Here is a 23,887-nt window from a genome sequence, read left to right on the forward strand (position 1 = left end):
TAAAACAAGGGGTCATCACTTGTATTCCAAAAGGAAATAAAAACAAACAATATATAAAAAGTTGGCGTACAATATCACTATTAAATGTATCGTATAAAATTGCATCCGCAAGTATTGCCCAACGTTTAAAACCAGTGTTACATAAATTGATTAGTGAAGACCAGACAGGCTTTTTACCAGGCAGGTTTATAGGAGACAACATAAGGTTAATCTATGACATAATGTACTTTACAGAAAAAATAATATACCTGGCATGCTTTTACTACTGTATTTTGCTACCGTTTTTGACTCTCTGTCATGGTCATTCATGTATAAAACTCTAAAATTATTTAAGTGTGGTGAAAATTTCATGAAGTCGATTAAGCTTTTCTACAATGATATCCAATCCTGTGTTATTATAAACTGTCATCTTTCAGACTGGTTCCATATTAACCATGGATGTCGTCAGGGGGACCCGCTTTCCCACTATATTTTTATACTCTGTGCTGAAGTCCTTTCAATTATGCTAAAACAAAACCCAAGAATAAATGGCATTAATCTTAATAATTCTGAATTTCTACTGTCACAATATGCAGATGACACAACTGTACTATTAGATGGAAGTGAAGTATCTCTCAGAAACACAAAGCTAACATTACACTCCTGTGCCAAAATTTCTGGATTATGTATTAATGTGGAAAAAACAAAAACTGTTTGGATAGGAGCAATGAAAAATAGTCATTTAAGGTTAATATGTACTGATCTGGATCTACATTGGGAACAAGAACAATTTAAATCACTGGGTGTAACCTTTACACTAAATCTGAATAATATTGTTATTGCAAACTACTATTCAAAAATAGAGGAAATTAAAAATCTATTAACACAATGGTCTAAAAGAATGATCACACCAATAGGCAAGAATATAGTTATTAAGACGTTAGCTATGTCAAAATTGAATCACCTAGTATTAAGTTTACCAAACCCAAACATAGAGATAACTAAATCAATACAAAACCTATTTTATAAGTTTCTGTGGAATTTTGGACCTGATAAGATAAAGAGAACAGTCATAACACAATCTTATGATTATGGTGGCATTAGAGTGGTGAACTTAGAAACCTTTATGACATCTCTTAAAATTACATGGCTTAGAAAACAAAGACGTTTTCCAGGGATATATAAAACTCAGCATGCAATATCCAAAATCATGGAAAGATTTCTGTGTTTTACCAGTTTGGCATAATAGTATGTTTAAAATAGGACGAGCAAGTTACTATTTTTCGAGATTCTTTAAAAAGGGAGTAAAATTGGTGAATGTCTTCCTGGATAGAAATGGAAGTCTGTTATCGTTTAACAGTTTTATAAATTTATATAATATTCAAACTAACTTCTTTCAATACCAAAGTATAGTTGAATCTATTAGGGAATTTTTAGATAAATTAAGATTTCCTCATTACACCATCAAAGAGCAAAATCCTCTGCATCCATTACCAATAAAAATCATTCAGAGTACAAAAACAGGTTGTAGGTGTATTTATGACTTTTTGTTAAACTTTCATAAGTTACCAGATTCAAGTAGAAAATGGAGAGAAAAATTAAATTTAAATGCTGATTTCAATTGGAAGTTTATATATAAATCTCCATTTGCAATAACAAAGGACCAAAAACTTCAGTGGCTTCAGTTCAAAATAAATCACAGAATTATTGACACAAACTATTTATTAGAAAAAAAAATGAGGAAAAGAAATGATAATCTCTGTACTCTATGTCACAATCACTCAGAAACCATAGAGCATCTATTTGCAGACTGCCAAATTTCATTAACATTTTGGGAAGAAGTTAAAAGATGGATAAAAAGAAAATGTCTGGTCTGGAGACTGGTCAATATCAGATAATTTATTAGGTAAAATTTCAGTGCAGCTACTCTATTATTAATTCTGCTTGGAAAATACACTATTTATCAAAGTAAATTTAAGGAGGCGGTTCCTACCTTACAAATGTTTATTAATAGTTTAAGAATACATTTGAAAACTGAGAAGTTTGTTGCTAAAAAAACCAAAACATGAATAGCTTTGATAGAAAATGGAAAAGTTTTAAGGCCTCTATTTGTAGATGGTGAAGTGTAACACGTGGGTCTGGGTCTTCATAGTGACTGCTACAGTTGTCTTTCTTCTTTTTTCTTTGTTCTGTTTTTATTTCTCAGTAAAAAGTTAACTTAGGTGTGAATAACATGCTATCTATGAAACATTTTAGCTTTTCATTAATGGATATTTTTACTGACTCTTTTCCATTCTGACCTTGTACTTTTTAAACTACATTTTTGCTCTTTTTTCACATATAACTTGTTGAATAAGTTATTTTAGAGAAGATATGCAACTCTGCAATCTCCACAGAAAAGTATCTGTCAGAGTTTTCTGCCCTAGATTAATACCATGTTAATGATAAAAAACCTAAAACATAAGCAAGGTAAATACAGTATGCTTATTAAGCCGCTAATTTATTGTGTGTAATTGGATTTCTGGAACCTACTTGTCAACTAGTCCTTGTTATTTTCGTACTCTTTTCTTTTTCTTTCGAGCAAGGATAACAAATTATAATACATCTATTAATGATATTAATGTAGATCAAAACATTGCAAGTTAAGTTTATTTACTGATACCCAAACAGCATTTGAAAAACTATCTGATCATGTGTACGGTCTGTCCACTGATAATATATTACTAGTCTATCTTTTTAGAATAGTCTCCATCCGGAACACAAGATGTTATTACTTGATGATAATGAACAATGTATATCATTATTTGCTTAGACATGTACATTTATGCACTTTCAAACAATTCTGGTTTATGTAGGTAGATTTATTTCCTTTTTTGCATAAACATGCACACTTTCAAAAATTCTTGTTTATGTAGGAAGATTTATTTCTCCAACTACGCTTGATATTCTATGTAAATATCTTTGGCACATAAAATCAATAAATCAATGTTTGTGATGAATGTATGATACTTTGGATGTGGAAATGGAAATAAATTATAAAAAAAATATGAATTTATGTAAAAAGACGTGTGTGTATAAATTATTTGTGACACCAAGTATCCTGTAATTCAAAATTAAATAGCATTGTTCTTTTACAGCATGTATTATTATAAGTATGTTATATATTTGTTGTACAATGATGAGACACTAATAAATAAAGAATTCTAACTTTATACTGGGCAGACGCCTGGCCTTTGTCGGACGTCTCGGATATTTCTACTGCTAATTTGCATCTATCCAGCGAGCAGGCTAGGCTCTTATAACATAAAGGTACGCAAACTCTTTCATTTTCTGAGCTGACGCAGTAGTCAAGTGATAACACTGTCTGACTACGAAACCATGTGTCGTGAGTTCAAGACCCCGCTCCTCTAGCTAAACATTACTACATTGGGATTAGAATCCCATGAATACACGTTGTGCTCTTACGCCTGACAGGAAAGCGTCTTGAATTGGAACTTCTGGACCTTCCACTTACGTAACTAACAGAGTATGGGTTACCGGTGCAGACAATAAATAAGCTTTTAAAGAAATTAATTTCATTTTCATAAATAATTTGTCGGTCTTTCTCGTAATTAAATAGTTCAAAACTGATGGTAGGGGTTTTACGAGTTTTTTTCTTTGTTTAGAAGACTAGCCTTGTGGATGGTTATATGAATCGGCACTTCAGTTTCATATTTTATTTTTGAGTATTTTGACGTGAGCAATATACATCTAAATACATAACAATGTGTTTTGCAGTATAATTAATGAACATCAGATGAAGTTTACACGCATGTCGTGTAAATTATTTATACATGTGTATAACTAACAATATAAATCAACGAAAACTATGTATTGAAAAAGTAATAATTCTAAAATATAAAATCATGAAGACAAAATGTGTATAGACTGGATTTCAACAGGTGGAGACTAACTAACTTATCATCATGTATGGGGGAAAAGATCGACCTGCAGTTTTTATTTAGCGGATTTATGGGATCGGGATTTACCCGCAACTTACATATGTAGGCCGAAGACAGAACCTGGTATCTATTGATACTAAAGATGCTTAATAATTTTATTTAAAAGAATAAAACATATATTCATGATAAAAATAAAGAAATCAAATCATAAACAACATTATCATCACTAACTGGATGTCTTAACCTTTAGCGTGATCGCAGCAAGTCATTAAATTTTCAGAGTACACCCTTTTGATTAATAAGTGGTATCGCTCAAATTAAAAGACGGACCACAGTCCAATTTTTAGAAAGCTCATAGCACATAGTTATCAATTTCATAATGTGGTACTCAGCTGACATTCAAATAACGTATCCATGACCTCTCGTAGTAGAATAACACCTGGACTGTCAGACCCTCATCTGCGGTACTAAAAGACTAATACAGGCAGACCTACACATACGGTCGAATTCTTAACTTAAATGTAACGACAGGCACAAACTGCATTTGGTGCATTATATCTACCGAGACTGGATTTTTTTAAGAAAACCGCTGACTATATTTAGCACATGCAAATAACAAAACACTCCTCTGAGATGTTTTCAAAACTGTACCTGCTATATTATACTATGTACGCGTACGTGCTAAAGAGAATACTTTTCAATGATCTGAATTTTATGAAAACCTTCTCATGAGCGTACCCGTACAAATATGAAATCGAGTTTCTCGGTAATCTTACAAACATACAAGTTTAACCGAAATAAGCTAAGCAAATGCATATGAGTAGAAGTGGAGGTATGGTATATTATTACCATATAAAATCAAAATTTACTTTTTTGGCCAGAATCCAGTCCATGATCAATTTCACCCCTGCCGGTTGATTAAATTGAAAAAAGAAACAACAACAACAATAACGCGCGCGCGCGCGCACACACACACACACACACACACACACACACACACCCCCCCCCCCCCCACACACACACACTAGTTACTTATTAGTTCTACTTCTGAAACCCATCTTTATCCTATTAAATGAACATATATAAAGCCTTTTCGGTGAAACAGATCCCACAGCATGGCGTACCATAATGTTAATTGTTTGCCGACGACGCTGCTATATTCTCTGATACAATTACGGGATTACAGCAATCAATGGACAACTTAAAACGGTACTGTGATAAATGGAGCTTAACTGTAAATGTCGAAAAAACTAAAATAATGGTATTAAGAAAAGGGGGCGCCTTGAGAAATTCAGAGAAATGGACCTACGATGGAATAGAGTTTCAAGTTTCAAGTTTATTGGCATAATCAGCAAACAATTTGCCTTTGGCCATTTACAAACAAAAACATACTACGGCAAAGACACATATACATACACAAATCATAATGGATACTTAATACATGGCTGTATACACATTATTACAATATACATTTAAGAAACAGCTAAGTTTTTCAGGGCATTTTTTCTGCAGTCTCTAATATATTTAGATATTTTTATCTGCAAACCTTTACTTTTTGTAGACATAAGCGAGTTAAATTTCTGTATACAAGGCCAAGATATGCTTCTAAAGTATTTTCTACGAACTGTTCTGAATTTGTCACAACATAACATAAAATGATATTCCGATTCAACTGCCTTTTGATTGCACAATATACATAGTCTATTTTCTCTTACTGTACCATTATATCTGCCACTTTCTATACAAAGGTTATGAGATGACAATCTTAATCTAGAGAAATATTTTCTCAAGTCATCATTTGTAATATTACAGAGATAATCTTCAAAAACAAAATCATTTTTATATTTACAATAGTAGTTTAGTTTTGGCATGTTATGTATGGTTTCTCTCCATTCTTGAATATGCTGGTCACGGATTCTGCGCTGTATAGTTGGGAAGTAATTTACAGTTCTATCAAAATTAAGTCTTATGTTACTAAAACCTAAGTGATCATTCACAGAATGAATTCTAGTTGCCCAACAATTTGTTTGTACATGCAGGCATAGGTCATTATACATCTTAAAAGAAGGCGAGTCCCTATCCTATGAGTACCCTAAGTTTCAGCCAGTATTTTATTGATCTTTCCCTGCAAATTACTGATAACGGAAATCTACCCAATTCACCAAGAACAGCACTGTTTGGAGTTTGATGTTTAACACCAAGTATATATTTACAAAATCTGACATGAAGTTTATCCACACATTTAAAACTGGTACTATTATAAATCCCCTATACTTCTGAACCGTACATCAATATTGGTACCACCATTTTGTCAAACAATGAGAGTTTAGTTTTAATATCAAAATTAACTTTATCAAACAATGACCAAAGGTTATGATAGGCTCTTAGGGCTTGATCATGTAGAGCTTTTACAGCGCCTGACATATTACCAGTGTATGTGAATTTTACACCTAAGTATATGAAATTATCTACCATCTCAATTTTTTCACCATTTATGACAAAATCAGGATAGACATTTTGTTTACGCTTTTCAAAAACACATACTTTCGTTTTATCAACATTGATTTTCAAGCCCCACTTTTGTGAATACTGATAAACGCTATCAATTTGTGCCTGCAGGCTTTTAGGATCAGTGGTAAACAGTACAATATCATCAGCAAATAATATCATAAACATTGTTAACATATCAAAATCCCTGTCTGTTAACAAATTAACATCTAAGTTATCAGTAATATCATTTATAAAAAGTATGAATAAAAGGGGAGATAATGGCTCCCCCTGTTTCAAACCGATAGTAACATCGAAAAATTTGGACAACTCTACAGTATTTGTCAATTTCACACAAGACTGAACAACATTATAAATACATTTAATCATACTGACCATTTTACAGCTGATTCCAGTTTGGAGTAATTTTAACCATAATGCATCATGATTAACGGTATCAAAAGCCCGCTGATAATCGATGAAAACACACCAAAGCTTAGAACGTTTAGACAAAACTTTTTGAATAATAGTATGCAACAAAAAAATAGCATCAGCAGTAGAGCGTCCATCACGAAATCCAAACTGCGACTCATTAAAAACATTTTCTGATTCGCACCATGCGTTTATGCGATTTCTCAGTAACAGTGAAAATTTTTTACCTATAACGTTTACCAGTGTGATTCCTCTATAATTGCAGGGATTATTTGCATCACCTTTTTTATAAATAGGTACAATCACACCCTTTACCCATGAATTTGGATAAATACAGTTTTCAAATATGTAATTAAACATGGTACATAAATTCAATTTTCAATTCAATTCAATTCGTTTATTTCTCTCAATTCATGATAACATGACATTATGAGGTACAATACAATATTTATAATATATAACTATACGAGGCATTTGCATTGAATTTGTCAAGACAGCAGGTATAATACTAGCACTAAGTTCCATAATAATAATATTTTGATGATTATGTTCTTGCGGGAGAGTAACAATTTTTGCAACAGTACACAATACAAATATCACTTAATTAAGTTAACAGATCCGCAAATTCTATCCAAATTTACAGCATTAAACAATATAAATATGACTTTTCGGTGAGATAGAAAGCTATCAACAGTTTTCAAACATTACGTATATTAATATTTATCATAATCTACTTAAACCTCTGGATGATATTTTTAACAAAGATACATAATTTTTTATATTCTACAGTATTGCAATTCATATTCATGACATATTCGTAGTGTAAAATATTTGGAAATCTATGAAACTTTGGTTTTATATACTTCGTTCTTTCATCAGCAAGTGTTGGACATTCCAAGAGATAGTGGAATTCGTCACCAATATTTGAGTTACACAATATACAAGTTCTATGATTAAGCGGTACTCCATTCCAATTTCCAGTTTCAACAGGTAATTTATGGTTTCTTGTTCTGAATTTAATCATGAATTTTAAAAAGTTATGTTGACTATTAACTAAATATTGTTCAAAACCAAAAGTACGCTTAAATAGTCTATAGTTTCTACAGTTGCTGGAGTTCTCTAACAAAGAAAACCATTCATTAATAAATAAATCTGACAATTTCTGTTTAACACTCATGGTAAGCCATTTTGTATTGGGAAATTCGTGCGTTTCCCATACATTGACAAGTCCGCAGGAAAGAAGGATATTTTTAACATTTACAATCCATGAAAAATTATTTGGGTTACTATGTTTAAAATGACTAAGCAAAATAGTATAGATACTACTTGTTAGTTTCATTCCTGTAGGTTGGACAAGTTTTGCCCAGAAAGATACAATTCTTGTCTTAATATCAATAGACAATGGTTGAACACCTGTTTCTCCATATATCATACAATTTGAAGTACAACTTTTTAAATTTAAAATGTGTTTCAAGAATTTTAATTGAACTCTTTCTATGACATCTATATTTCCATAGCCCCAGATTTCGCAGCCATACAATAAGATAGGTTTGACAGTTTTAGAAAAAAGTTCAATTTGCATATCAATCGGTAAACACAATGCTTTTGCTTTTTTCAACAGACAATACATAGCTTTAGTTCCTTGCTTAGCAATATGTTTTTTAGCTTTAAAGAAAGAACCACTTCGACTAAAAAGAACTCCTAGATACTTGTACTCATCAACAACTTCCAAAATATCATTTTTAAAATGGAAATTATGTTGACTGCGTCGACCTCTTGAAAAAATTAAAATTTTTGTTTTTGAGGTATTCAAAGTAAGCTTCCACATTTCACAATACTGTTCATATAGATTCAGTGCTTGTTGTAAATCATTTCTAGTTTCAGAAACAATAACAGTGTCGTCAGCATATAACAAGATGAAAAGTTTTAAATATTCTATCAAAGTATCATCTAAGTTGTGTTTGTTACAGGATACACCTTCTACTAGTCCATTATTCACAAAATATTCATGTAAATCATTTAAATACATTGAGAATAGTAGGGGCGAAAGGTTTTCACCTTGTCGCACACCAATATTACAGTTAAAATAGTCTGATTTCTGCCCATTTTTCATAACACATGATTTTGCTTGGTTATAAATGCTTTTAATAACATTCAAAAATTTTCCATTTACATTCAATTCAATTAGCTTTGACCATAGTCCTGATCTCCAGACAGTGTCAAAAGCCTGTCTTAGATCAATAAAAGCACAGAAAAGTTTCTTTTTGCTACTTTTGAGCAAGTCTATCAACATATTTAGAACAAACATATTATCTATAGTGGAAAAACCTTTACGAAAGCCTGACTGATACTCATTTATCAAGTCATATTTCGTAACAAACTTTTGTAAACGAATGTTTAAAACAGCTGTAAATAATTTTCCTAGACAACTAAGTAAAGTTATCGGCCTGTAATTTGAAGGTTCAGTAGCGTCACCTTTATTTTTATAGATAGGATTGATAACGCCTATCGTCCAGTTTTCTGGTATAATTCCATTGTTAAATATGATATTGAAAAGTTTGAAATATATGTGTTTCATTACAGGTAAAGTATTTTTAATATGTTCATTCAATATATCATCAACGCCACATGCTTTACCAGTTTTCAACATTTTGGCAGCATTTTCAATTTCATCCATCGTAATAACGGAATTTAACTCAATATCATCAGGAAAGTCCATATTATTAAATACATTTTCTGATGTGGAGTCATTTTCTGCAGAATTTACATTCTTAAAAAACTCATACAAGTCTGATAATTCAGCAGAAATAGTGTTTTTCTTATTTCCGCGCAATACTTTCCAATACGCTTTTGGGTTCGAATTTTTTAAACATTTTATTTTTTCTATGTTCTTCATTCTGAATTCAGTAAAACTTTTCCTTAACACTTTCTTATAATGCTTACTATTACTCTTCAAGTTTTTCTTACTTGAATCATTTTTTCTAAGTTTATAAAGATGTTTGGCTCTGTGGAAATCACGTCTGGCAGTTTTACAGCTTTCATTAAACCAAGTGGGTCTATCAACAACATGTTTTCTAGAATACGAATATTTCTTGATGGTTCCGAAGTTTTTACTTGCACTATCTTTAAACACACAGCTTATTTTTGACACGATGTTATTAAAATATTCGGAAGAAAAAAACTCCATTCTTTCAAGTTGACAAAGCTCATCATATATTTCATCAATCTTATTCGTGTCTATATTGTTAACAAAATCTTCTGACTTCTCTGGATTCCATAATTTAATATTTGTATTAATATGTGTTTGTTTATTTGTGCTATATAACATTTTGTATCAATAAAGAAATCAGATACATTGTTTTCATAATCACAGCTCTTATAACGTTTTAACATAGATATTGTTTTTTCTATTTCTTCTACAGATATTGATCTATCTAACTGATCAACATTTACAGTTACATCACGTGACACATTATGATCGTTAATATCAAATTGACCTTGTGATTCATTTGAAATGTTCGAATAATGAGAAACAAAGTCCTCGATTTTAACGTTATTAGTAGTATTACTATTGTTTTTAAATTTCTTAATATATTTCCAAAATTTACGTGGAAACGTTTTGCTCATATCTGACAGTTTAATTTTCTCTTTATTATAAAAGACTGATTTAGCTTTACGTTTAACTGCACTATATACATGTTTTGAATTCAAAAACTGCACTTTATTTTCTTCAGACCTATTTGACATATACTGACGTTTAGCTGCAAAAAAGTTAGACTTTGCTCGTCTGCATTGTTCATCAAACCAAGGCGATTTTTTCTTTTTTGGTTTCGGACGGCTATTAACAGTTCTTGCAAAACATCTGTAAGAGATATCATGAACCAAATTTGAAAACTCACTCATACACTGGTCAATATCATATTCTCCAGATAACAATCTGCTATTTATTCTATCAAACAATACAGAATTATTATCTACTTGTTCTATAAAAGAATCCTTTTTGGATATATCCCAAAAGATTTTGTCATATTCAACCGAATCATTTTGTGGTATATCAATACAATTTTTTAATTCAAAAACAATAGGACAGTGGTCCGAGAATTCTGTTATCTCAAGAACACAAAAATCTGTTATATCTTGATAACCCTCATAGCCCGTGATTACATAATCAACTAAACTAGAAACCGGGTTATTTCTCAATATAGAATGAAAAGAACATTTTCCATCATCCTTGCGGCCATTAATAATACACATATCGTTTTCTTTACAAATATTTAACAAGTGTAAGCCAAAATTGTTGACCTGTTGATCATGATTACGTCTCACAGGTAAACTAGACGTCTGAATACCAGACAATGGGATATCAACATAACGGTCAAGATTTAAATTCAATACATAATCCGGCAAGTCGCCTGTGCGCGAATTTAGGTCACCAACCCAGAACACAGTACCAAGGTCACTATATTTACGAATTTCAGTATTAATATGCTCGAAAAAATCGAACTCATATAACATTGAATTTTCATTTCTATACATAGCAGAATTTTCAGGCGGTATGTAGCTCACACAAAAATATGCGTCAGATTGGGCATGAGTAAACTTTTTATCAATTTTAAACCATATTATACCTCTAGCATCTAAACTGATAAGCTCTAGATAGCTTTTGTAACATTCTTTATAATACACAATAACTCCCCCACTTTCGCGCTTTGCCCTTTTACTCGACTTGGGACGAGGACAGTTAAAATGATCAAAACCTTCAATTTTTGTGTTCGCTGTAGTAGAGTTCCATGATTCTACAAATAACAAAATGTCAAAATCACTTATGAAATTTACAAAATCACAGTCATTAAGTTTCGAATTTAAACCCTGAACGTTCCACAATAGAAACGATAACTGCTTCTCATAGACTTCCTAGCTATATCCAGAAGTGGACACATTGTCCACCGTGTACATTCTATTGTTGATAAACAGTTTATCATAGGATAGGTAAGCAGTCTTTCCATCATTTTTAGCTTTTATCATCGCCGGGATCAACAAGCGTCGCCGATCCTGAATGGTTTTGGGAAACTGCTCACTGACGCGTATCTTTGGCTGAGATGATAGGCTTTTTGCATAATCAGAGGCCTTCTGCTTTATCAGTAGTTTATCTGGGTAATGATTAAACTTAACCACAATTGGTCTCGATTTCGTACTGTCATATTTATTTCCAAGCCTGTGCGCTCTTTCGATTTTAATTCTACTTTCTGGATCTACGATTTTCAGGGTGTTTTTACAGTAGTCCAGAACAGTATTTGCACAATTCTCAGATCGCCTACTTTCAGCAGTACTTAATTCGTCGAAGCCAAAGAAAAGCAGGTTGTCCCGCATCGATCGCGACTGCAAATCTGTTATTTCATCGGGAACCGATTTGAACTTGTCATAACTCTTCTGCAACTGAGTGATTCGTTCTCGTTCCTTTTGTAAGAACTTGTCGATATCTGATTGTTTCGATATTAAATCATCACATACCTGTGACTCATAAGCTCTACTATTTTCAACAGTTAGTTTTGCTCATTGACTCCTCAAGGGATGTAACTCGTCCGTCCATGACTGAAATTTTCTGGTTAAGCGAGGATAACTGCTCCTGAATAGAATCTAACTTTTTGAGTCTACTGTCTAAAGCGTCAAATCTACTCATAACAATCTGTTGAAAATTATCTTGGACATAGGATGAGGATTGTGCCTGTTGGTTAAACACCTGCTGTGGTACAGGAGCGAACTGTTGTAAGCCATGGGTGAGGTCACATACTGCTGAGAAGGGGGCGGTTGGGATTGAGGTGAATAGAAAGCATTACCATTCGTCTGATACGTGTTCATATTATTCATATTTGCCATATTTAACGGCTGTACATTGGATGGCTGACGCATTGTGCTGTAAGAGGCTGTCTGTCTTTTACCCGGTTGATTGTTCGAATCATCAGGCGATGAAAGTTTCCGTTTCGCCTTTTTATCCTTGTTCTTTCTTTTTTTGTGGCATTTAAAGTTTTCATTACAAAAAACATGATCATTTCACTAAATAAATCCGAAAGTTAATAATACAATGATCTATACCGCCCCAGGCCCGCGCTGATAAACAGCTATAATCCTTTGTTCCTTTATTGAAATATGAACTTTTGAGATTTTGCATTAAATTAAAGTTCCAAAGAAAATTATTCTTAGACACATAGTTCCACAATTCATTCATAATTCCATTTGTACTACAATATATAGTATCCAAGCGTTATAAACACTATTAAAATCATATTTTATAGAGAGCGACAAAAATTTGAACTGTCCGCCATAGACCACGTGATTTATCATGGAATAGAAATAGAAATTGTTGACCATTTTAACTATCTCGGATTGGTTTTGACATCCGGTGGCTCATTTCAAACAGCGATTAGTACACTGGCGGGAAAAGGCTTAAAAGCAATAGGATCGCTCTACTCAATTATAAAAGATATAACTGTTCCGACAGAAATCATGCTTAATCTGTTTGACGCGTATGTATCTTCAATTCTATCATACTCAAGCGAAATCTGGGGTTTCTCAAACGCTGAATGTATAGAACGCGTACACAGAAAGTTTTTGAAGTGGACTTTTAATGCTAAAATGTCAACTAGCAACCTACGCTTGTATGGAGAATCTGGCCGTGTGCCGTTAATCATTGAAAGCAAAATAAGAATTATTAAATACTTTTTAAAAATACACCAAAGAAGAGAAAATTGTATATTGACAAATATTCTGTCACGCCAGTTAGATTTAACGAACAGAGGAATTGATAATTGGTCTCTAAAAGTGAGAAATATTTTGAACGAAATAGGATTTGGTGACGTTTGGATTTTCCACAGTTCAGTGAACATGGACCAGTTTATACCACTATTAAGGCAACGACTAAAAGACACATTCATAAATGAATGGAGAGAAAATATTAACTTTCACCCATCGTTACATATGTACAAAGAGTTAAAACAGGTGTTTGAAATGTCAAATTATCTGAAAATTTTGAATAATATAAACTATAGAAGGGCTATTTTTAAAATAAGACTGAGTTCTCATGACTTAATGATTGAAAAAGCCAGACATTCTGCAAACCCCATACCGAGACAGGAAAGAAAATGTGTTTTTTGTGACCTTAATGATTTGGAAGACGAGTTCCACTTCATTCTAAAGTGTAGCTGTTATGCAGAACTGCGCAAAAAATATATTAGTAAATATTTCTCTGAAAATCAAAGTGTTTTTAAATTCATGGAATTATTAAACTCGACAAATAAGAATACATTAACGAAACTTGCATTATATATTACTTAAGCTTTTAAATTAAGACAGTCTAATGTTAGACCAGATGTCACATAGATATTAGTCTATTTATGTTCATTCGTTTTTTGAATATACTCTCACATCTTAAAATTCATACTTTGTGTTATGCTTATGTTAATTTTGATTTTCTCGCATCTTTACATGAATATGTATTTTACATGAATATGTATTTTACGCATGCCAAAAAATTATGTTTATATGTTTTTTGTTGTGTCGATGAGCTTTTCATGCTTAAGACAAATAAAATTTATGTTATGTTAAATTTGTCATGAACACATTACATAAATATTGAAATGCTGCGATGTAAGAACGTTCGGAACACCTTCCATATTTATCTTACAACAAGACACACTACGTTTTCTGTGATCATAACAGAAATATCAGTGCCAATAAAATGATAACCGATTAGAACACAGTGCGTGCCGTAACACTATCATTTCTACATGTGCGCGCATGTTCATCCGAAAAAATATTCGGATATGGTTGGGTAAACGCATATATTGAGTGACCGTGTATTTCCGCCTGAAAAAAAAATTTATAAGATATAATATTAAAATGTAATATTAACTCTTATAATGAACATTTTTTGTATGTGTATATAGACTACAATGACTTTAAAGTTTATTCGCAATTGTCCTTACAAAGAAACTTTTTTGGTAAATCTTGAGGACTGTTTAAACACGGGAGGGGATCCAACATATGTATTCCCAAATGGGCACCGCTAAAATTCATATGTTGTGCTTCCGGTAGTACATATGTGGTAAAAATCTCGCAGAAAAACAGGTGAGGTTTATTTGTGATTGAGTTTTGCGGAAATGACATTGTTTTGCCAAAAAATCGCGATGCAGTGCAACCGAGTATACATTAACCAGCACGTAACCGCAAGTTACCTACCTGTATTTGTAGAAATGACAGAGAAAAACTCAATCTGACTAAAGTACATATCCTATTACGCTACGCATAGGATCTGAGAACGACCTATTCATTGCCTCGTTCTGACGACCCTTTCTCTAGCCAATCAGAGCCTAACTTACAACATCTTGCAAATCTACCTGTAGCCTTGACTTTTGATATTTACAATTCTTATGTCATAATATATCAGATAGCCGGTTAGCTCAGTCGGTAGGCCACTTGCTTTGTAAGCGAGGGGTCCCAGGTTCGAGCCCTGGAATGACTGCACATTTTTCTTACTCTTTGACATTCGAACAAGTCGTCTGATTGGATAAAATAAAAATAGCAATACTGGAAATCCAAAAATACAGAAGACGAATGTGAATGGGTCGTTCTCAGATCTTCGTTTAGAAGATCAAGTACTTTAGTCAGATTGGAGAAAAACTTATCCTCCGTGAAGCGGTATGACTGAAAATTAGCAACATTTTTATCAACAGATGGAAATATGTTGTAATTGCCCTGCGCTTGCTTAAATTTTGCCCCCGAAACCTTCCATATGCAAAACCCCACCCAGAAAAAGAAAATTATGGTGATCACTTTGCTAGAAAAATGTTTTTCGGCGAAAAACCGAATGGGATACATATGTTGTGCATGGGCTACATATGTGGTGCATTAGACTTTTTAGAACTCCACAGATCTTGAGCTTAAATTGTACCTGGATAAAGAAACGAACTGGAAATACGTGCCAAGTATATATCTCATTATTCCAAAAATTATTATACATGTATATTAAAGGGATAACATATTAGAAACGAGCACAGCTTTAAGCTTACATATGATGCTGTAAAACATTTCCACTAAGGAATCAATGCATCTCTCCTAAATCCGAAGGGGTTTATGTGTTGCTTATGTGTGTTGACCTGAAAATGTCGGAAATATGCATGTATAGTTTGGTGTATAGCATATTAGCTGCCGATACGGTCTGCGTAATTATATGTTATTGAACCTAGTGTTCTTTTCGTGTTTGTTTCACTCGTTCATGCGCGCCTCTATATATATCTTCGGCGGTATTTTTCATCGTTAACTGTGGAAATTGTTTGTCTTTGAATCATGTACTTGAACTGAGTTATAGAGCCAAGTATCTGTGTCTCGGGCAACGGAGTCGAAAATAAAATGTAATAAATACTTTTGGGTCTGGGATTTCAATTCAGGAGGTAATTTTGGTTCGCCCGATACAGAACTATTGGCCCGACCGCTCCGATACATAAGAAATTGTGGACCTGGCACTTAATTGTGTTGAACTACGCAGTAACTCCGCAAGCTAGACCTATATAGTTTGTGGCAATATAGGAGGGAGGATATATTGCAAGGCACTCGGTAGAAAATTGTGATTATAACTGAGCATGGTCATTAAATTATGAAATATGTCCTGGGCCCTTAATTTGATAAAGTTACCTACCAGACGCAGCTTATATGACCGAGTACCTTGCAGTATATCCTCCCTCCTATATTTCCACAAACTATGATAGGGATAGAAGGTGGAGTTGCGGTATACATGTAACAACGTAGTTTTACACAAGTAAGTGCCAGGTCCACAAATGTCATATAAAGTGGAGATGCTGGGCCAGTAGTTCTGTATCGGGCAAACCAAAATACCTCCTAAAACACCCTGACCGTAAAGTATTTATTACATTCCGTTGCCCGAGACAGATATTTTGCTCTATAACTCAGTTCACTGACAGACAATTTCCACAGTTAACGATGCAAAATACCACCGAAGATATATATATATATATATAGAGGCGCACATGAACGGGTAAAGCAAACATGAAAAGAACACTAGGTTCAAGAACATATAATTACGCAGACCGTATCGGCAGCTAATATGCTATACACCAAACTATACATGCATATTTCAGACATTCACAGGTCAACACACATAAGCAACACATAACGCCTTCGGATTTAGGAGAGATGCGTTGACTCCTATGTGGAAATGTTCTATAACATCTAATATAAACTTAAAGCTGTGCTCGTTTATAAGTTATCCCTTTAATACAAATGTATATAATTTTTGGACTGATGTGACATATACTTGGCATGTATTTCCTGTTCGTTTCTTTATCCAGGTACCATTTAAGCTCAAGATCTGTGGAGTTCTAAAAAATCTAAAGCATCACATATGTAGCCCATGCACATCATAATATGTATCCCATTCGGTTTTTCGCCGAAAAATATTTTTCTAGCAAAGTGATCGCCAAATATTTTTTCTTCTGGATGGGGTTTTGCATACGGAAGGTTGCGAGGGCAAAACGAAGCAGGCGCAGGGCAACTAAACAACATATTTCCATCTGTTGATAAAAATGTTGCTATTTTTCAGTTATACCGCTTCACGGAGGATACGTTTTTTTCTCCGTCATTTCTACAATACAGGTAAGGTACATGCACTTACATGCTAGGTAATGTATACTCGGTTGCACTGCATCGCGATTTTTTGGCAAAACAATGTCTTTTTCACAATATTCAATCACAAATAAAAATCTCACGTATTTTTCTGCGAAATGTTTACCACATATATACTACCGGAAGCACAACATATGATTTTAAGCGGTGCCCATTTGGGAATACATATGTTGGATCCCCTCCCGTGTTAAAATGAAGCACTGTTTACATTATTAAAACTATTATTACTACATGTACATATTTGTATTAAGTAAATATACAATTAAATTTGAATATTGTCGACTTTTAAAGTGCTTTCAGTTACTAATATTATACATTCAGAAACTTGCAACTGTTTTAGTTGAAAATTGTCAATATGATTTGCTTATATCAGATTTTTTTTTTTTTTATTTTTGTATGCAGCAGCATTTAGTAATTTAGAAACGTTTTAGCTTTAGTATATTTATATGTAAATGTTCTCGTCACCTTTCACAGTGAAATAGACAGCTTCGCTCAGACTGCCATCCCCAGCTAGACTGAATCCTAGCACCCGAAGTACATAAACTACTCCTTTCTGCAACCCATTGACCACTGCCTCATTCACCTTTCCTACCTCCGTATCCTTTGCTGTCCTTATATCTTCCTGTATTTTCTATACGCGTAACTATATAGAGGATAATTGTTTGTTTTGAGTGAATATTCACTCAAAACAAACAAATTTTCTTTTTATTTTATGCTCAATTTCGTTGAGATGTGCTTTTTGCAACTATTTTTAATCTCAGCGCGAGAAACAGGCGCGTGTAAACAGACATGACGTCAGATGTGCTGTGACGTTATAAAGACGCATACAACACAAAGTTCCATTTTATTTTATTTTATTTTTTTTTTTTTGCTGCATAACGTTATGAATTTCTCTTTAAGTAAAATAATTTGAATCGAGAAATATACTATAAAGAGCAAAGTGCGACTACAATTTTCATCCTGTTTTAAGCAAATAATTTAAAATTAATACACAATGTAATGAGGGGGTGGAGCTATATCTCTCACAGTGTGAAATATAGATTTCATATTTTCACAGTGTGAGTGATGAGATATGAAAATATTTAACTGATAGAATACAGTATTTCATTAGTTAGCATAAAATAAAAGAAAATAAATATTTCAATTTAAGTTAATGTAGTTCTGCACAATTGTTATATAACGTCATTTATAATAATCTAGAATAAAATGGCCCGGGATGCGACAGTGTCAAACATGCCATGAAATGGCAATTTATTTTTCAATAAAAGAAACTGGCAACGCAACGCAAGTATAATTAAACCAAAACATTTACATGAGTTAATTCCAAGTATCTCAAAGAGGTAATTGCATATAATATCTCCAGTTAATTGGCACATTTTGCAAATGTAGTTTTCATTGTATCCTAAAAATGATTTCTCCCCAGATTAATAGGTACATTGTGCAAGTATGGTTTTCATTATATCTTTTCGATGACTCCTCCCCAGTTAAATGGGCACAGTGCGCAAGATATATGGTTTAAATGGTATCCTTTCAATGATATCTCCAGGCTGGCTAATTTACACATTGCGCAAATATGACTTACCCTGTATCCTTGCAATGATTCCTCTCCAGAGTAATTCAAAACATCTTGCACAATGAAACTGTGCCTAATGAACCGTCATATGGGTAGGAAGATCACGTAACGCAGAAAATATGTTTTAGACACCTGAAAAACAGGATATCGTAACAAAAATAAGAATTTGGCGTTTTCAGTCGGACCATAATAGAGTACCTCTTTTTTGAAGAGTATTCAATTCCTACCGTAAACCTACTTTGACTGCAATTTTCAGAGTTAGACATCTTTAAAAATACTGAGTTACATGCGGTAAAAGTTCTCTATTTTGCCTTCGTTCTTTAGATTACATATTTTGGAAGAAATGTAGGTAGGTTTTACTTCTGCCCGAAGGTTATTTTTGAATGAAGTGAGCAAAATTCAAAAGAGACCCGCAGAATTCGACCTAAATTTTTCAATGTTGGAGTTAAGACTCTAGAAAAGAATGATATTGACAGTTTTATTTTAAATTTTATAATTATTTACCAATAGTTTTATGTTTCTTTAATTAAAAAAAATAATGGTTTAATGAATTCTCTGCAAACGTTTAGGATAAAGACCGTCACTTTGATATTTGTCTCTACTTGAGCTTGAGGAAATACCATAAATAATACAAAATTTACAAAAAACGGCACGGTTAAAGTTTTTAAAAATTTGCAACACAGTGCGAAGCACGATTAACTGTAAGAATATACCAAGCAAATGCCAGTTTTAAACATTGCTATTACAGGTCTAATACCTTAACTTGAGACGTTAGTGGATACGATCCTTGAATGAAAGACAAATTTGAAACATGCAGCATGTTTAACTAACCTTCTTTAATTATAGGCACTAAAGTCTTGGTACCTTTTAGTATCAATCATTTGAATTAACATTTATTTTATGCTTATTGATGAAATACTGGAAAATAGCAGTGAGATATAAATCGATATCACTCACAGTGCCGAACTTCTTTTTTTTCCAGATAAATTATCTCCCTTGAAATATATTCTTTAATTTTCTCCCTTTGCTGCCTTTAAAATTACTGGATTATACTAATACTCAAGCCATACACGAGTCATGAACTGCTAGACAATCCTATATAGAACAGGCTAGCTATATAATTAAATTTGCAAAAGAAATAATGTTACCTTTGTCAGCTTGGTTGCTAGGCCTTGCCATTCATGTAGCTACAGATATATTGTGTGTTTCCTCTACTTTTTTCCATTGGTTCACTATTGTGTGGTAGATTTTACTGGCGACAGCACATTTAGTTGGTTGTTGTCTTAGTTAATTATCACAAGACATCAACTCAACCTTACGTAATATGCCAGCATTTTCGTCGAAGTGCTTTCCCACTCCAACTTCCATCCATTTTGTTATGCTATGCAGCTCCTAGATCAATATTTCCTAGCTATTTCTATTGAATCCATTATGATATTTAATTCGGCAGCTTGATTTTCCAAGGACTTGCGCATATTCCTCAGTTGTTTAGATTTTTTCGTGTTGTTTTTTAATCTGACCTTCAGCGTGTTTTGGTAAACAAAGCAAGCTTCCGGTTGTTCAACGAACTGACGGATTGACCCGAAAAGTTTTAAATATGCTTCTACTTAACTACCGGCATTTGTCAATGTCTCTTTTAGCCGCGGACTGTGTATTTTACACAAAATATTTAAATGCAGTTTTTGTTTTTAAAAACAAAATGGCGTCTTGTTGATTTAATGAACCTAATCACCAATATTCGATATTAATGTGCCTAAGTGTCCATGGAAATTTAGCGGCTGTATCATATGTAACACGGTAGCTTAAATAAATCCGAATTTCGTCATGAAATATTGGATTTATATGAACATTTATGCACGTAATAAACAGAAAATTCGTTGATCTTCACAAACTAGCATAAAATAAAAAGAAAATTTGTTTGTTTGCAGTGAGATATAGGTTATTCTGATATTTTCACTCAGGCTCCGCCTTCGTGAAAATATTCAATTGTCTCCCTTATCGCTGATGATATATTTCGATATCTCACTGCAAACAAACAAATATCCTCTATATAATTGCACGGGCACGAATTAATTTCGCAACAAGCAAACGTTTGTATTTCATACCTTTGCTTTCTTTCTTGTAGGTCTTTGCTTTATGTCATATAGATGCAAAAGTCAAAAGTCAATCAGTTCTATAGGACATGTATTTTTCGACAGTTAATATGATCACTATGTAGCAGATTAGAGATACTTTTCCAACGTTTAAATTAAATATTTAGAACCGCTTTGGATGTCATAAAGTCATAAAAAGCAATATTTCTATCCTTCCTATGAAATAGGAAAAGATCACAATCAAGACTATCACATTTGCGAAAGGGTGATTCAAAAGTGGCTCTGTCTTTCTTGCAACAAATCCATCAGTTCCGCCAACATCATTGCAGCATGTAGATTCCCTTCAACTCTCCGCTGGACAGCTGTTTGCTGCAGTATTATTCCAGCCACATGTTTTGTTTATTGTTCCACAACAGTCTGTCGGACAATTTTCCACTGTTTCCTCTGGCTCATATATTAAATTGTAGCAAGTTTCTGGTGTGCTAACTGCCTCACATTTACCATTGAAACACCGCGCGAAAGCCCAATAAAATGCTGGAATTTGGTATATAGAACGTAGTTTTGCACTGTCTCTGTTATCATTGAATAGATTTAATCTAATTCGATGTCATTACCAAAATCAAAAGACACAAGATAAATAACTGTAGATTCAATATTCTGTGCTTTTTTCCTATTTTTTAATGTTTTTTTCTCTCTAATGATAAAGAGTGGTTTTGAGTCAAATTTGAATCGGTTGTAACACATCATCGCCACAAATCCAAAGACTGTAGATGTGCGTGGCGTTTTCTTCCTGGGATGGAATGGACGAAGATTTGGGACACCCACACATACTGACCAGTTCTGCACTTATTTGAATTTATTGTTTCACTTTCTAGCATCGAAGTTGTCTAGCCCGCTGCGTACATCCAGTAAGGTACGTAACTCTATTTTTATATGCAGAGGACTTCACAATTAATTTTTTCCTTGGTAAGATGACTACTTGCATATTTTCATGTGATAAAACATTGAAACATTCTGTCTATGGCACACCAATTGTCCAATAATTATGAGAACACAGGTTCACGATCGAAAAACTAGGATTCACTTGACCTTTCTCGAACGTAAAACCAGGTTTTTCGAACATAAAATCAGGTTTTTTCGAATACTAACCTATATTTTGGGTTCACATAATTATTTGGCAATTGGCGTGCCATATCTGTCAAGCTTGATTTCATAATCGAATCTAGATATATAAACTGTATTTAAAGTGTGATATTCTCGACATATTTTTCTGAAGAATGTTAAAGCCAAAGTTGCAAAACTGAGTGGATGTTTGCCGTAATATAAAGATTATTTCTTGAATAGATATGTGTGCATTTAACAAAATATAATAACTTGATATTTGGACAATATCTTGAAAATTGCTCAATACAGATTATTGAAATTCTTGTTAATATCTAGAGTATTACTAACATGTTGCTTTTAGAACGGAAATAAGGTCGTTATAAAACTATAGAATTGAATCGTTTGATGTTAATGAAATTCACATACTGTAATATACATGGTGACATATTGTTCTTAAAACACATCAAACTTTAAAACTAGTGTACGTAAATTCATAGAATTTGCCAAATATCAGGTTTTGCCTTAGAAGATTTGTTATATGTATATCACTGTGCTTCTTAGTACCGGCGAATAAAGGAAAACGTATCTACAGTTTAAGCAAAACAAGGAATACGGCGATACAAATATGAAGCAGATTTGTCTGCTTTGCAGTGTCCGTCTGTCCCGTTGCAACGATAGCAGTGTTTACAACACTCCGGACGGAAAGGTTTGGTAACTGGTAGATATGCCGAGGTCTTTCTGTATATGGTCTTGCCCCGCACAACCGCCAGTGCTCTCTCCCGTCGCCCTTTTCTCTTTTATCTAAAAATATTTATTTACATTTTCATAAAAAACATGTGTATAGTTCAACAGTTTCTGGAAAATATATGTTTCACTAAATTTCACGACCTTAAATTGTTTTCACAGTGTAAAATATTCCAAAGATCCTAAGTATTCTTATGACGCTGTCAAGGTAGATGTATTAAAGATTCCCTATGGATGTGTCTGTAAATACACCTCGTTCTTGTTTATACTTTAAGTACCCTTTAGTCATGTTCATTTCGTGCAAAAAGATGTTAATAATGTTCAATTCATTTGAACGTTGATTGCTTAAGAAGAAGGATTTGTATATGCAAAAACTTGCAACAGTTAAAATTATATCAAATTTCCAGCAATGGCTGCTGTCAAAGACAGTTGGGACAATTTTTGACCGTGTCCCCCTTGTCGCATTTCAGGTTGAAACAGGCTTCTAGTGTACTTTTTCACATTTTCGTTTGAAACACAACGTAAAAGCCCATCACAATCCAGAACATTCTTTCCGTATGCGGTCTTGCCTCGCACAACCGCCAATGCTCTCTCCCATCGCCATTTTATTTTCGTATCAATGCCACATCTGCCACCATATTAACTAAAGGAAGCAGTTTGATACGTTTTCCTGTCGCACGAAGCATCAGTCTAGCAACAACTTTTGCAACAAACATACCTATATAACCACGATATACCGGCCTGTCTGTACGTGGAACAATGCCCAGGAGGTAATTGCTGTTCCGCCTTTCGTTCAAAACGTGCACACGAGAAAAATATAATCCAGGTGACGACTACAG

The 23,887-nt window shown here is 33.4% G+C and overlaps 2 protein-coding genes across 2 annotated transcripts; both read right to left on the minus strand.

The window, feature by feature from the left end:
* Window positions 1–6,188: 6,188 nt before the first annotated feature.
* LOC128548636 (uncharacterized) lies at window positions 6,189–11,093 on the minus strand. Its single transcript, XM_053524011.1, has 3 exons — window positions 10,448–11,093; window positions 8,166–9,593; window positions 6,189–6,619 (listed from the first exon to the last, which is right to left on the minus strand). The coding sequence occupies exons 1-3, from the start codon at window positions 11,091–11,093 to the stop codon at window positions 6,189–6,191; spliced, it is 2,505 nt and encodes an 834-aa protein (XP_053379986.1).
* A 660-nt stretch (window positions 11,094–11,753) lies between these two features.
* LOC128548637 (uncharacterized) lies at window positions 11,754–12,209 on the minus strand. Its single transcript, XM_053524012.1, has one exon. The coding sequence runs from the start codon at window positions 12,207–12,209 to the stop codon at window positions 11,754–11,756; it is 456 nt and encodes a 151-aa protein (XP_053379987.1).
* Window positions 12,210–23,887: the final 11,678 nt, after the last annotated feature.

The sequence above is a fragment of the Mercenaria mercenaria genome, chromosome 14 (assembly GCF_021730395.1).
Source record: "Mercenaria mercenaria strain notata chromosome 14, MADL_Memer_1, whole genome shotgun sequence".
Lineage (NCBI taxonomy): Eukaryota > Metazoa > Mollusca > Bivalvia > Venerida > Veneridae > Mercenaria > Mercenaria mercenaria.

Bases quoted from the DNA above. Each gene is read 5' to 3' on its own strand.
- LOC128548637 (XM_053524012.1), bottom strand. From the start codon at position 12,209: ATGCGGGACAACCTGCTTTTCTTTGGCTTCGACGAATTAAGTACTGCT.
- LOC128548636 (XM_053524011.1), bottom strand. From the start codon at position 11,093: ATGTGTATTATTAATGGCCGCAAGGATGATGGAAAATGTTCTTTTCAT. The intron at 9,594-10,447 runs GTAAATTTTGGA...TAAATTCTGCAG, and splicing joins TATGAGCAAAACGTTTCCAC to AAAATGACTCCACATCAGAA. The intron at 6,620-8,165 runs GTAGTATCTATA...ATTTGTTAACAG, and splicing joins TACAGGAATGAAACTAACAA to ACAGGGATTTTGATATGTTA.